The sequence below is a fragment of the Pseudochaenichthys georgianus genome, chromosome 16 (assembly GCF_902827115.2).
Source record: "Pseudochaenichthys georgianus chromosome 16, fPseGeo1.2, whole genome shotgun sequence".
In the NCBI taxonomy this organism is placed as follows: Eukaryota; Metazoa; Chordata; class Actinopteri; order Perciformes; family Channichthyidae; genus Pseudochaenichthys; species Pseudochaenichthys georgianus.
In genome coordinates this window covers 26112888-26129047 of record NC_047518.2, presented here as the reverse complement: position 1 = coordinate 26129047, position 16160 = coordinate 26112888, and the positions used below count along the sequence as shown (strand labels likewise).

General features: G+C 40.8%; 1 protein-coding gene across 1 annotated transcript; it reads right to left on the bottom strand.

Moving 5' to 3' along the window:
* Window positions 1-1667: 1667 nt before the first annotated feature.
* hibadhb (3-hydroxyisobutyrate dehydrogenase b) lies at window positions 1668-16009 on the bottom strand. Its single transcript, XM_034103293.2, has 8 exons — window positions 15912-16009; window positions 14861-15021; window positions 14668-14777; window positions 14456-14577; window positions 3496-3629; window positions 3262-3338; window positions 2990-3146; window positions 1668-2425 (listed from the first exon to the last, which is right to left on the bottom strand). Exons 1-8 carry the CDS (start codon window positions 15979-15981, stop codon window positions 2249-2251), a joined length of 1008 nt encoding a protein of 335 aa, XP_033959184.1. The 5' UTR covers window positions 15982-16009; the 3' UTR covers window positions 1668-2248.
* Window positions 16010-16160: the final 151 nt, after the last annotated feature.

Genomic DNA, 16160 nt, shown 5'->3' with positions numbered 1-16160 from the left:
TGCAATATAAAAAATAAAGATATTCATGCGTAATATTGCCAAAAAAAAGAACATTATAATCAAGATGGTATTATTAAATACCGTGGCTAAATACGAACCATCATACGCACATTGGCTCCAAGTTATATACATCTTGACACAAATGTACAAAATACTTCAATTTAAATCTGAAATATATCCAATATAACTGTTCGACCCCCTTGCATGTCAAATACATAAACAAAATAGGCCTAAGTTAAATCTATATGACGGCTAAACAAACCGAGCTTAATACAAATAACTATGCAATATTTGTTGCTTATTGTATGTTGACAAAGGCTGCATAGTTTTTATTAGTCAACAGTTATATAAAACGCAATATTTAAATGTATTTTTTGCAATATCGCACACACCCAGTAGGCTTTATAGCCTCACAGATTTTCCAATAGGCTACCTTTTACTTCGAATGCAAAATGTGAATGAAAAAACGCTGCTTCGTTGCAACAGACACGATATGAATTAAGGACAAGCTACAAATAGTAAGTCAGCAGTAAGACACAACACCCGTATTTTGATAGTTTACTTTTCGACTGAATGCATGCGTCCTTTTCCAGATGTATGTTGGCGACTGTAGTGTAAAACGCCATGCTATCACAAGCACCAAAATGCACATAGTCCAAATCTGTCAATAAAATGTGTAGAAACACACCGACTAAATGCAACGCTTATTTGCGCTAATCACGAGGAATGACGCGCACAGCAGCAGATGATGTCAGGCTGTGTGTGTAAGTCTGCTGGAGGCCCGAGACGAGTGTGTGCTCTGTTAGCTGTACCTATCAAGCAGATGACAACACAGCTCTTAACATACAGTGCTTAATGGACTTTTTATGGGTTTGTCTTGTGATCGCATGACCTATGGCACCTTGGCCCCTCAGTGGCTCTTGGCGAACTAGATCAGACAAATGCCGCCCTCCTGGTCTGGTCTAAGTGGGGATAGAAATGCGGTCCACATCCCAAAATCACTCATGCTGGCTGCATCGTGCAACACTCGGTCACGACTTCGTTTCAAAGCTTTGGAATCCTGTCTATTCAAATCTTTTTTTTGAGAGATGTGTGTGCTGGATAATTAAATACGAAGTTCAAAAGTGGTTGCTTCCTTTTAGTGTGGAACAATACTCAGTTTTGGCAGCGTGATTTTCGGTCCAGCGATACGCATCCCGCCGCTGCATCTGCCGGCAGCCAACCGCTGTTCGCCTTTTGTCATGACTACTGCTCCGGGACACTACTCAAACCAGAATATTTGGGAGCTTTAAACTCACTTATGCTCAGAGAAACTGAGGAAACACTGAAGTGCATGATCTCAAAGAAAACATTCAAAATTTAAATGGCCATGCCATTGGTCAGAATTAGTAGGCTATCCTTCTTCCTCTGTGTCTGAGGTTTAGCTGCATTTGCATGCACATTTATGGACTGGGTATATTCAGTCATTGAAGCTGTGTTCATGAAAAGCTACTCCCTTTGCAGTTCCAACAAAACTACAATGTATGGCATTTCTACAACAAATCAGCAATTACTGAACAAATGTGCTACTTCCAGTTATATAATAATCTGCTAATATTTCAGTTCAATTTAACATCCAATCCAGCAATCATAACATGAATGACATTTAAAAGGAAATAGCTAAATGGTTAAGACATCACAATTTGCCTTTATTTTCTAACAGGATATAATATAACACTCTTACCCCAAAGTAACATTTCCAATGTCAAGAGCAGACACTCATAAACAAACAAAAACAGCAACATGAAGAAATGATCAGGAACAATTGTTAAATACAATAAGACTAAACCGGGATGCAGAAGTTTAACGTTGACAGAGCTATAATGAGTTTTTATTCGTCACACTCAGGTTCCCAGGGGAGTCTGTGCATTAAGAGAAAGATCTGCAGAGCTGCCGCTGCTCGACAGTCTGCTATGTTTTGGGTCCTCTGTATAAATGACAGTTGACTTGCTTCTAAAACTGAAAGGAGTGTAGTATATTAAAGAAAACTAGATCACATAGATAGGAAACATGATTTTCAAGAGGAGAGAAGTTATCACATGATCTGCTGTGTTGGAGCTCTCTTTGCTTCATTTCTCTCAAAACTTTGAAAGAGAAAGTCCTCGGGGCGAAATGCACCCTCACTATGCTATGTTAGTCCTGTGCAGGGCCAGGCCAGACAGGGCTGTGGACGGGGACGGGGGGACGGGGGGGGGGGACGGGGCTGACATTACTGGCCCTGGCCCTCCTCCTCCTCCTCCTCCTCACGCAGGAACTGGAATACAGAGGAGAAATCTTTATTGGCATAACCACGTGCGCACATCATACGATACATCTGATGGGCTAAGGAGCCGAGAGGAACAGGCGTCTTCGTGTTGGTGGCTGTGTTCTGTGCAAGGCCTAGATCCTGAGAAAGAAAAGAAAACGTACATAAGAAGAACCAACAGAGCTGAAAATTAAACTCTAAACCCAAAACCACAGTCCATGCACCACAGAGAATATTTCTCTATGTTGTGATAATATGGGCTTGATTCACTTTTAGGAGGGCTGTGAGCAGTTCACTGCATCATTTCAAGTGGTTTGACCTAGGATAGAGCTTTGTTTTTTTAACAGCCTCCCTTAAATCCCTGTCACATGCACGGCATATGGCACAGAAATGACTTCCTGACAGACTTATTCTAACCCGGTTTCATTCATAGAGAGTCATGAATGAGAACAATGTTTGTTTTACAAATTATGAATGCATTTGTGTATATTTTTGTTCTGAAATTATAAAGGGCTTATAGAGATAAACAGTTTCTCTACACAAATTAAAAATAGCAATACACTTATTAAGGCATACATATAATGTATTGCTTGATATTTGTGATGTAAAAACCTTAAGATGAAATGTCATGGTAACACTAATGTTAAATGTATTTGCAGGATCAGGAAAGTAGCACAGTATAATGCGGTTTGTCGTTAAACTGACCTTAGCCATCAGCTGGGTGCCGAAGCCTCCCTGGTAGTTATTCCCAGACGGGACCCCCTCCATGACTCCAGGAACGGGGTTATAGGTGTCACTGGACCAGCAACGCCCTGAACTCATGTTCAGGATCTTAGCCAACAGTTTAGGATCAAGCCCAAGTCTGTGAGGGAGAGGCAAATTCCATGTTACTAGCACACAGTTTGTTGCTTCTGCATGTACAGCAATGATTTAAAATGAATGTATACGATTGACTTTATTTGTAACCAAGAGTTCACCTGATTCCCAAGTTCATCGTCTCTGAAGTCCCAATCATTCCAATGGCCAGAAGCATGTTGTTACAGATTTTAGCAGCCTGTAATGAAATACCAGTATGTTAAAGCTCAAATACTTGAACACCACTGTAATTAATTGTATTTTATGACTCAAATGTTTGATTTATTCAATTGACAAATGTCTACAAAAACTCAAACTACTCTCTATACACCAGTAACATTCAGTATATGACCCACCTGTCCAGTTCCAACCTGGCCGCAGTACACCACATTAGCACCCATGCAGGTGAGCAGCTCTTTGGCTGCAGTGAATTCCGCCTCTGCTCCTCCAACCATAAAAGTCAGTTTTCCCGAACTGGCAGCCCCCACACCTAGGAAGGCAAAGTTGTGCTTAAATACAATGAACCAAGTGCACACATGCAGAGATGGTTATTAAATAGGGATTCTCTCAAAGTGTCCTTAGTTGAAATGAATTGGTTAATTGAAAGCATTAAAATGAGAGAAAGTAAGTACCGTTTATCAAACAGCCTTCTCAAAGTTGCTGGAATAGCACCTACCATACTTTTTTTTTTTTTTATAAAATGGAGGATATAGGTTGCATCAACTTTGGTTGTCACACATGTACCCAGTATCACACACGCACTCAATTTAGACTTTGCATTTGAACCAATCCTACTATAAGGATGCATTGGGCAGGAGTTTTATTTACAGCACTTGAGCTATGTGGGGGTTAGATGCCTTGCTCAAGGGTCACCTCAGTTAACCAAGAGATGAACTGGCACATAGTACAACACTCCAGTTCCTAAGCTTAGTCCTTACAGCCTGAACTACTGCTGCCACCATTTGTATGAATGATTTTAAATAAACACATGCACAGTAGGGACAAGCTTTTGGATTGAAAAGTGTCGGTCTTCTTTAGAAGTTTAGAACTAATGGCGCATTTCCACTACAAGGCCTCACTCGGAATGGCTAGGCCTCGTTAGGCCTTGTTAGGACTGGCTCACTTTATGCTGCGTTTCCATTACAGTTTAGTAGCTGGGGCAGTAACTATAGTAACGCAGTGTAGGCGGAGCCGTGACGTCATCTTCAATGAGAACCACAGAAAAACAACATCAGCCGTTAGCTGTTAGCACTCAAGCTCACAGCTCCTCATATCTGTTCAGAAACTAGACAAAAGTTAAACAAGTACAAACCACAGACTGCCTGTGTCATGGCAAATACAGTCGCTGGTTTATTTATGTCTGTTTAGGCCGTTGTTGTGAGTGTGGACGGTCGGAGCATATACTGTGTTAACTTAGCCAATCTCCATTAAGAAAACACGCATTTTAAAAAGGTTTTTCGCCTGCCGTCTGTCTGCAGACTTGTCAAAGCATTAATTCATGGTTTTTACTAACCGGTATCAGTATGTTGTTACTTCGGCATCATTTTGAAACGCGTATTACAATTAAATCACGGTAAAATGTGTTCATTTTGTTGTAGTTGTAGCCCCCTTGCCAGCGATTCTCTCTAGTTTAGCATACTCAGCCCGACTCAGCCTGGTTGTTGGCCCGGAAAGAACCTCGATTTTATGAAAACTGAAATAGTACCCGCTAGCCGGAAATACGACAAATGGAAACGCAACCGAAAACGGGCCGGGCACGGCTCGCTTAAAGCGAGCTCTGCGCTGTAGTGGAAATGCGCCATAACTCAATTAAAAATGTATACAAACAAGAAGAAAGTACTGCACGCAGGGTTAAATGCATAATACACAACTGATAGTACAATACACTACAGTGAAAGTTGTCTTAAAAAAGATTTCGGTGGAATGATCACCCATATGCCTGGTCGAGAAGGGCATGTCAAAGCTAAAGCCTTGCTCAGATTGACCAAAGGCAGTTTCTGGATTCATCATTGCACAATACTACATTTTTTATTCAATGTTTACTTGAATGCAGCATCAAATGTATAATATACCAAACTGTGTTCAATATATGTTTACAGTTGATGCTGATTAAAAGCGTATTCATGTACAATAACCAGGTGCAAGCCACATGGGTGGCAAGAAATAAACCAACATAGTCTTATAATTAATCCTAAGGTTACAGGAAGCCTATGGACAGAAGCCAAGATGGGTGTTAAGGCTTTCCCCTCCCCCAGTCCTCATGAGCAGTCTGCCAGCAGCACTGCGTCCTGACTAGAATACAGACTGACTGAGCTGCTGCGGACAGGTGGGAGTCACAACAGACCAGCTGAAACACTAAAGTGCTTGCAGAATAGCATTCATGTTTAATAAATGTATTGAGAAAAAGTGCAATTTGCAAACCATGTATAAATGGCAAAAACAGATTTCTGATAAGTTATTTTTCTGCTACTCACAGACAAGTAGTGATGGAAAATGTAAAAGACAGTTACTGAAAATCTGCACGAGACTGAACGCTGATAGTGTATGACTCCATAAAGTGAGATTAAACATCTAAAAATAAAAGTTGACGTTGAATAGTTACTTTCTTACTAATGTAGCAATTAACAAATGTACTTCATATTGTTTAAGTTATTATTGTACTAGTATTATTATACCAGGAATGAATTAACTCCACTCCCTTCAGCACAAAATACCTGAAAGAGAAGAAGTGCCACTTTATTTAGTTGAAAAGAGACATTTTGAAAATTCACAAAATATCTCACAGACATTTAGTCAAACATACCACAAACATTTTGTGTTTATTTCCCATGTCGCCAAATACAATCCTTTTCCAGGAAATTGCCAAATACCACATTTCAATACATATTTATTTTCTGTACCACCGGTTAATGACTCTTTAGCCTTTAGTAGAACAATCTTTCCAGTTTGAGAAAAAAATAAAAAGATGGCCCTTTTCTCATCTAGTCTTTACATTTTTTCACACGAAGAAACGAGTACCAGACGCATGCTCACTTAATTATGTCCCCACAACCATGTGTGCTTTAATGTTTAAACTTTAACCACACTGGATTAAATGGTCACTTCCATGCCACTGTATTTTGTTTTGATTTCTTTGACCACTGGAGATGTTCAAAAAGTTTAATTTAGGTGATTGAAGCGATATATTAAAGTATGACATACACTTTGGTTGGCACCAGTTAAGCTGCAGGCACCACACACACAAGTTCAAGGCGGATATCTGGACAACTTTAATCCATGTGCACTACCACAGGAAGGAAGCATATCAATCATTACTAATCTTTAAGGCCGGGCTATAAAATGGACCAAAATGTATTCAAAGAAAGTGGCCGTCTTGACGTTGACTAGGCCAAGTTCAAACAAACTGTATTTCTGTCTGGACCCCCAAGAAGGCCAGAGAGCACACACACGGCAGGAACATTTGTGCAGGCAGAAGCTGCCCCTCCCTCTCCTGCCCCTCCTCCTTTGTATAGAGCAGGGGTGGGGAACCTCCGGCCCGTATATGGCCCGCGAGACAATTTGGTACGGCCCTCGAGGTAATTTATAAACACACGCAAAAAAGAAAAAAATGTAAGAAATCTAGACCGCAAAAAAATTAAACAAGCGAGTGCCTGTTTTTCCTGGCCAAGGTCAGGGTCCTTGAACACAACACGAGCCTAACCCTCTAATCCCACCAGGAGCGTCTGCGCTGCGGCGTTTTTAGCGATCGCGGCCACTCTAGTCAATGGGTGCTATTCCACCAGACCCGCTGCGGCTCGAAGCGTCCCAGAAGCTCCTCGCCGCAAGGAATTTCTAAAATATAGGATGAATCCTATTTTTGACGAGGCGCAGCGCAGGCAGGAAGTGGAACGTTCATCCAACAACTGCGAGGCTGCACACACGACACTCTGCTTCCGCAACGTTTTGAAACGCGCCTGGTGGGTTATGACGCAGGAGGAGGTTGCAGGGCGGCGCAGCCGCAGACGCTTCCGGTGGGATCACGGTTACCCCCGTCATAACCCACCAAGCGCGTTTCAAAACGTTGCGGAAGCAGAGCGTCGTGTGTGCAGCCTCGCAGTTGTTGGATGAACGTTCCACTTCCTGCCTGCGCCGCTCCAAAAATAGGATTCATCCTATATTTTAGAAATTCCTTGCGGCGAGGAGCTTCTGGGACGCTTCGAGCCGCGGCGCAGCGGGTCTGGTGGAATAGCACCCATTGACTAGAGTGGCCGCGATCACTAAAAACGCCGCAGCGCAGACGCTCCTGGTGGGATTAGGGGGTGACATGTCATCACGTGGTATATGTCTCGACTGACAGGGGTGCAGTTCTGACGGAGAGCACCAGAACGCCACTTCAGAAATTGCAGTACCGATAAGGAGCCGTACACATGCCGCAGTTTCTGCGTGTCTGTGTCTTTAGTTGAAAGCCCAGTGGTGATCTGTTCATCTGTCATAGAGTCAATAACTTTGTTGTTATTAGCATCTGGTTAGCTAGCTATGCTAGCGAATATAAGAAGCTTTTTCTACAACCAGTGAGGTAAATTTAAGGCACATCTTTATATGATAATTATAGTTATAAAAAAATAAGAGAATAAAGTAAACGGGTATAAAATACTATATGACAGTAAAAAAAGTTGTTATTAATAAAGAAGAATACAGTTTGAAAGGAGAGTGATTTGTCAAATATTCATAAAGAAAAATAAATCTGCTTCCAGTTATGTTTCATATGGGTGTTGAGAGATGTGTCCATAGATCTCCTAATTGTGATCTCAAAGTGCACCAGATTGATGCTTTTAACTTCAACATATCTAAAAAAATCTTCCCGGGGGAGCATGCCCCCCAGACCCCCCTAGAGGAGGTTAGGTCCCCCCCCCACCTAAATCATGTTCACATGGATAGGAAACTAAATATATTTGCACACATCTTGTGTCCATATCTTTCTGTTTTGGTGGTCACGATACACCGTGCACGCGAGTCATGGTGAGATATCTGGATTAAGAGGTTGCTTTTTCTTTGCACAGAATGAAATGAATGGGCTGTGATTTTTGTTTTTTTTCAGCAGAGGTCAATAATTTGTACGGCCCTCTGAGGATATTGTAAAAATTGAAATGGCCCTTGAGAGGAAAAAGGTTCCCCACCCCTGGTATAGAGGCTGGTGCTGCTCTTTGTGGATTTGCCACCATAACAAAACAAATGTTGAAACACTGATGTCTTGTTAAAGTTAAAGTTTAATTAATATTAGGCAGTTGGAAAATTATATGTTTCATATGAATACGTTTCTGCAAAAGCATACGTCTTTCATACATGCATTTGACCAGGGACGTGCACAGGTACGGGCTATTGTTGCCAGGGCAACGGCCCGTTTTCCCTTTTTGGCTGACTTGCCCCCTCTGGAGAGAGCGCGAGTTTTTCTTTTCTTTTTTCTGTTGTGGCCGAATCCACATGATGAGCCCACAATTAGTATTGTAGCGTCTCGCTGCGGGAAACACACCAGCTTCATTCTTCTTCTACTTCTTACATGTAATTACCTGCAATATTTTCAATGAAGAACTCATTCCACAGTATGACCACAAAAGTGTTTTAAACCAGGTAGGCCTACGTTTTTATTATTTATGTTCTATATCGCACATATCTAAGTGTGTGATTACACATGTTACGTATTATATATATATATATATATATATATATATATATATATATATATATATATATATATATAATATTTATTATAGGCTACTGTATTGGTGCCGGTGTGTTAAGACCACCTCTAGTGTCGGATTTAGGAAAATGGATTTTGAGTTCTCTCATGGCAGGGACTTTACTTCCTCTTGACACCGTCGGTTATTTACAAAAAAATACCTACATATACTTGTTATTGTGCTTCTGTCTTTTCATCTGCTCCGTAAACTCCTATTAAACATCCATGGTAAACTCCCTCAACGTGCCGCTCGCTCTCTTTTCTTGAACGCCCTCTCACAGGAGAACCCTTCACTGTCCTGCTTCATTGTAGGATTTCTGCCATATCTCTACTTTTAAATTTTACCATCTCTGCTATTAAGTTATGTAATACTAAATAAATAAGTAATTAGATACCGTACCGTTACTGCGCTCATAAAGAATGATAAGAATAAGAATAATGCATATTGAACTGGTTTCATTAATTAGTGAGTTTATTTAAGGTAATTATAGAAGCCCTATTTTATCAGTATGTCTGCACAGCAGTTATAATGGTCAAACTACATTGAATTGTCCCCATTTTTTCTTAAATAGTTAGACATTAGATATTTGAATGAGATATCTGAGCGAGCTGAGCGACTCATTCACGCCTTCATCTCCTCCCGCCTCGACTACTGTAACTCCCTCCTATACGGCATCAGCTCCACCTCCCTCAGTAGACTCCAGCGTGTTCAGAACGCAGCCGCCAGACTTCTCACCCACACTAAATCATGGCACCATATCACCCCGGTCCTCAAAGAACTACACTGGCTTCCCGTTACTCACCGCATCAACTACAAACTCCTGGTCCTTACCTACAAAGCCCTCCACCATCTGGCCCCCCCGTACCTCACTGATCTTCTCATCCCCTACCATCCTCCCCGGACCCTCAGATCCACCTCGGCCGGCCTGCTTTCCACCCCCACTGCCAATCTCCGGAGCTTTGGAGACAGAGCCTTCTCTGTGGCCGCCCCAAAACTCTGGAACTCCCTCCCCCAAGACCTCCGTGAGTCCGAGTCCCTCACTCTGTTCCAGTCCCGCCTCAAAACCCATCTTTTCACCTCTCTCTATCCGTAAAAACACCCCCCCACTCATTTTCGACCTCCTCCTGACTGCCACTGTGTTTTGTTTTGTCGTTTTTTCTTAGTCTGTTGTCTACCTGCCCCAGTCTATCTACCCCCCCCCCCCTCATATTGTAAAGCGTCTTTGGGTATTATAAAAGCGCTATATAAATCCAATTTATTATTATTATTATTATATGGAGCGCAAAAACTAAAAATGTCCCTGGTTTTCATTTTAAAAATCAAGTCACCGAATGCAAGTAGTTGCCTTAGCTTATTAGTTCATGTAATAATCGTTTGTCTTATATTTGTTTTTTTGGGGGGGGGCCTGTTTTCAGTTTAGAGCAATAGCCCCTCCAAATGTCTGTGCACGTCCCTGCATTTGACACATACAATACATAAACTGTAATACACATCGGACCTCATGAGCACTCAAGGTGGATTGTTGAATCTACCTTTCCAGTAATTCAGAGCAAAAATAAATATTTGATCCATGAAACAGAAAACTAATTGCAACTTTTTTGATAATTGATACATTTTAGTTAGTTTAACTTTTACAATAGAAATTCCCTTGTTCTAGCTTCTCATATCTGAATATTTTCTGGTTCTAAGACTTCCATAATAGTTACTAAATATCTTTGAATATCTTTTTATGTGACAGTCAGATAGTACTGTTACTAGTAGGGATGCTCCGATCGATCGGGCGATACTCACTCTCTGCCGATCGATCGGTGCTCTCTAAAAAATGACGATCGCATGACGTAAAATACACTACACTTTTCTCAGTGCGCGGCAAAACAAGCTCGCCAAAATGGCTTCACTAGTCTGGCAGTATTTTAAGGTGTCCGAAAATGACAATAAAATAGCGGTATGCAACGTGTGTGAAGCAGAAATCCTGCAGCTCCGCCCGCTGTGGCGGACCGGTGAGCAGAGCAACACACACAAGAGTTAGACCTAACACACTTAGCTATTTTATCTACCTCTGGAACAAGCTAAACTAGTAATACATTTTATATGTTTATTCTTCACTGTCGGGTCGCTCATTCCTGGATCAGTGAGCTGCATGAGACGATACTGACAGGCTGTCAGGAGAGAGAGAAGGAGGAAAGGAGAGCGCTTCCGCTCATTTCTCCCATGTTATTATCCAATGTTAATGTAAACTTGAATAATGTACATCATTTGAATGTAATAATTATGTTGGTTGTTGTTTGTGGAAGCGCCAGTGAATGAGTCCCATTAACTGAGTTGTAAACATCACTTTAAATGGAAGATCCCCATAGGCCCCGCCCACTCGATCGGATCTGCGATCGGTATCGGCCGATACTGATTCAGGCGATCGGCCCCAAAATTGGCGATCGGAGCATTCCTAGTAACCAATAGTTAATTGACTAATACAAATTGTAGGAACAGTTGTTTTCAGCCTCTCAAATATGGGATTTTCAGCTTTTCTATGTTTTATATCGCATTACTGAATGTCTTTATGTTTTTGGCTGATAAAACAAGACATAACCGTATACTTTGACATACCTTATTCTATTTCAGATTTTATTGACCAACCATTATTGGATTGATCTGAAAAATAATCATCAGATTCATCTTTATTTAAAATTAATGTAATTGCAGCCATAATGAATACAAAACGATTTCATGGCACTGGGAGTTTGCAAAGCAACAGTTTTGCCATTTGCTGATATCCTGCAGTACAGTAGTTCTCAATTTTTTCAATAATGTACCCCCTTCGGAAAAAAAATTCAGCCAAGTACCCCCTGATCAGCGCAAAAACTATTTGTTAGGGACAAAAAGCCTATATAAAGAGGTATACAGCGCTGCACCATCAGTGTCTGATTTATTAAAACAACATCATTGTATCTGAGAAACACTTAAATGCTACATTTCAAATGTTTACAATCCATCACTAAATTCATGGCAAACCAATTTTAACATCATGCAATAACACTAAGACGACATTAGCTGCATTGAACTGATATTTTTAATAAGTTATACTTACAATTTAGTGAGAATCATGGGCTTGTGCTTCACTGAGGACCTTTGTCATTCTGACAGGGAGGCAAACTGCAGTTATTACACTTCTCGTTTTGAAATATGTGTAACTCTGTTAATATAAAACCCACACTGCTCAAACTTCCTTACTTTTCCTAAAATTGGTATATTTATTTATTTTGGGGCTTGGGGAATGAAGAGAAAAAAATATATGAGCATTTTATGAGCATGGGATTTTGACCCCTCATATAAACATATGCATAATGCTGCGCTATACTTTGCGGCCACACGCCGTTGCCAAGCAACGCTTATTGTTTAGGTGTCCTTTGATAAGCAGGCAGTCATATAATTAACTAGAACTAGCTAGATCTGATAGATTTGGACATAAACGCGAGTGAAGTCTAACCGGACTCGAGAGAGAGAGATCAGAGATCAAACGCTTTTTTCCGGGTTCGGTTCTGGGTAAAACAAAGATGATGCGGGTCGGGTCGCGGGTGTTGCATAATAAATATATTAAAATAATAATAATTGAGTTTAATGTTTAAATCCTCAGACCTCTCCCCTGCGGGACCGCGCATAATCATAACCTCTGCAGCGCATCAATCTGCTGCTGTGCGCGCCACATTCGAAATGGCTGAGGTGAAGCTCTCTAGCGGAGAATACAGCATTTTCAATAACACTTCCTCAAGAGCGAAACCCAGCGTCTGGAGGCTTTTGGTTCCTATATGAGGAAATAACCAACATCCCACGCCTTTTGAGACAAATATGCAACTGCGTGTGTTAATAATTGCACGTTTTCACTGCTCATATATATATATGCGGGTTCGGGTCGGGTTGCGGATCTTGTGCCGACGGGTCGGGTCGGGTTGCGGAACTAATTGGCAATATGTGCGGGTAGCGGGGCGGGTTCGGTATTGCGGGTGCGGGTCTTGAAAATCAGACCGTGCAGGACTCTGCCCTAGGGGTCCGCGTACCCCCATTTGAGAACCACTGCTGTAGTCTACCCGATTAATCAAGGAAAATATGGTTGATATGTTTTGTGAACTAGGGCTCTACCTGAATATTCGACTATTCGAATATCCGTTCGTTGGCCAACTATTCGCGTTTTAATTTCATTATTCGGATATTCGTTTTTTTATTTTTTTTCAATTTTATTTTTTATTTTTTCTAAATGTATTCTATCAATAAAGGCGAATTGCCATATTCTTATACTATATTTATACTTTTGAATTGCACTGTTAAAATGCGGAAATATATACAATCTCAGCCTGTGCTCCTGACATTGCGTTCACTCACAGTCACGAATGCAAACGGCAGGCTTCACCTTGTTTCACACACCTGAACACAAAATGCCGAAGACTTCAGCTGTGTGGGACCATTTTAAATTGGACGACGGTAAGAAGAAGGCAGTGTGCCAAATATGCGACAAGAAACAACTCTGAAAAGTCACCGGATGCTGTAAGTACTAGCCTAGCTTAGCTTAGCTGTTGTCAAGTTGCCATGATGAAGCTGCTTTATCCGCCGTTTAAACAGTAACGTTACACATGATAAAATCGTGCACTTACTTTGCTTGGAAAATAGTTGCAAGCAAGCAACCGAATTGTTTTTTTATATTAGTTTTTCAATTTTATCCGAATAGTGAAAATAATAGGAGCAATGTGGGAACATCTGGGGCTAAGGCAATTATTGGCATACAGTTCGTTCATTTATTTTTCGTTCTTCATTTATTTAAATACTGTTTACTGTATCGGTAACAAGTATTACACTGTTAGGCCTACTGTTACGGCTATGTTATTAAAAGTATTGTTGTTATAACAGAAATATGTGTTTTGTATCTCCAGGTTGTAAAACGTTATAGACGGAATTTGGAACCAGATTTGGTCCCCGGGCGCTGCACTGCGGCTGGGTTAAACGCAAAGGACATATTTAGTTTTAATGTATGCGAGTACTGAGAAAATAAATAAATATAAAATCGTAATAGTATGCTCTTTCTGCTTAACAGCGTGTTGTCAGGTGTCTCGGAGCGTGTTATGACATTTTTTTGGAAGAAAAAAAAAACTCCGCACCGAACATTCGCTGCTGATTACTACAGAATATCCGGAGCCCGAAAAATGGTATTCGGGACAGCCCTAGAGTGAACATAATTGCTAGTTGCAGCATGAACATATAAAATTGCAGATTGATTTAATAATAATTTTCCAGCCGATTAAGTATGTTCTCAAAATAATTAAATCATAAGCTCAGTTGCTAGTTTATCGAAAGTCGCCGTTTCTAAGTGTTTCTATCAGCGAGGGCTAACTGAATATTAGAAACCTCTCAGTATGACACAACATAGACCACAGCTCTAGCCTACAAAATGACAATTAAGCTGAATCAACACCTCTTAATAATGTTTGAACCAGAGCTAAACATTATAGTCTTTGTGAAGTTATTTTTTCAGAACCATGTGTATGCGTTTCAAAATTAGACAGTGAAATTGTTATTATTCTGCATATATCGTGATCATAAATGTACATTTTACCTCCTGATACAGGTGCATCCATAAAAACGGCACCCATCTTCTCAGCAGCAGCAGCCATCTCTTTTGAAACAGACGGGTCGATGGTGCTGGAGTCGATCAGTAGGGAGCCTTTCTTTATCTTTCTGTTGAAGAAAGTGAATGAGTTAGAGCCTGACATAAGTGTTAAAGGTAATGATGTACATATTGAAAGAGAAAACCAATGTGTGACCTACTTAAGAATGCCATTGGGTCCAGTGTATACATCTATGACATTGGGACTAGAGGGGAGCATGGTAATAATTCGGTCAGCCTTGTCTGCCACCTCACCAGGATTATCCACAATCTGAGAAACCAAAAAAATCCCAAAGTTAGAAGATAGCAAAAAGGTAAACTGTATACAAATTAAGTCAGTTTGAGAGCATTCACCTGTGCACCCAGCTCTTGCAGTTCCTTGCAGGACTCCGGGAACACATCGGTAGCAATAACCGGGTATCCGTGGTTTAGTAGGTTCTTTGCCATTGGGTTTCCCATATTTCCCAGACCAACAAACCCCACCGGAGTTTTTGAGGCCATTGACCTTGCAGAGACTAGAAGATAATGTTCAAATTAATCAATGATAAGACACAGAATCATTATTACATTAATGAAGAACATGCAATTCTTGCCTGCTTTACCATTAGTAAAACATTTCCCAACTGTATGTTTGAGTTTGTTAATAATTAAAAGTAAACTTTTTTCTCCAATCCAAGGGATGACAAACCTTGTTTAGATGTAATGTTTAAATGTAGGGAATGTATTTCCATTGCATTACCCTCGAGTGCCAAAGTCATCTAATCTAATGGCACCAAGCCCTTTCAATATTTACTTTGTTATTTGATAACAGAACCTTTTTCAAAAAGGCAAGCATGTATATGCTGCGATTGTTTCACCACATTTTGTTCAATCACACATCCTACTTCATCTTTAAACAATAAAGCGGTGTTGTGTAAATGATAAGGGCAAGGATATTTATGGATTTTTTGTATCTTTAAGTAAAAACAATGTGATGTTTCGATTGTGCCGCTCATTCTTAAAGTGGCTACACAGAGCCACCTTCAACTTTCTCCCTGAGTCCAGAAGGACTGACATTACATAATGTCGCTTGAAATACAGACAGACCACCAGAGAATATGCCGACAATTGTTCTGCCTTAGGCAGCTCTCTAATATTGCATTAGAGAGCTTTCGCGGTTAGCACGTAGCTGAGGCACGAAAACAAGACTTATTTTTTAACAGAAAAGCTCCTTCACCAATCACAAGTAAGGTGAACTGACGGCTGCAGCAACAGCGGCAGCTAAACAGAGTAGCGAATGAACTCAAACATTTCAAGCAAAGTAGTGTGTTCATTTCACACATAGCCTTTAAGTAACATAAAGAGCAGCTAAGGTGAGCACAGAGACGTGCACAATGGGTACACGGTGTAAGTTTGTTCTCCTTACCGAATGCAAAGTCAACATGCTTGCTACACCTCCCAACTAAGAACCGAGACCCTCTCAACACAGCGGCCATGCTTATTTTCCTCTTGACCTTACGTATGACGTAATAACACGTACATTAATGACGCTGCTTACGACCAATCACAAATGAGATCAGCGCAACACGGCTTCCTTAATTCAGCCAATAAACTGATGGGGAGGGTCTGAGACTTTATTTCCGGTTTACAGATGTGTTACATGTCTTTAACACTA

Excerpts from the sequence above, each read along its gene's own strand:
- hibadhb (XM_034103293.2), bottom strand. The coding sequence starts at position 15,981 with ATGGCCGCTGTGTTGAGAGGGTCTCGGTTCTTAGTTGGGAGGTGTAGC. Across the intron at positions 14,578-14,667 it reads GGACCCAATGGCATTCTTAA|AAAGATAAAGAAAGGCTCCC; the intron begins GTAGGTCACACA and ends TTTCTTCAACAG. Across the intron at positions 3,339-3,495 it reads GCCAGGTTGGAACTGGACAG|GCTGCTAAAATCTGTAACAA; the intron begins GTGGGTCATATA and ends ATTTCATTACAG.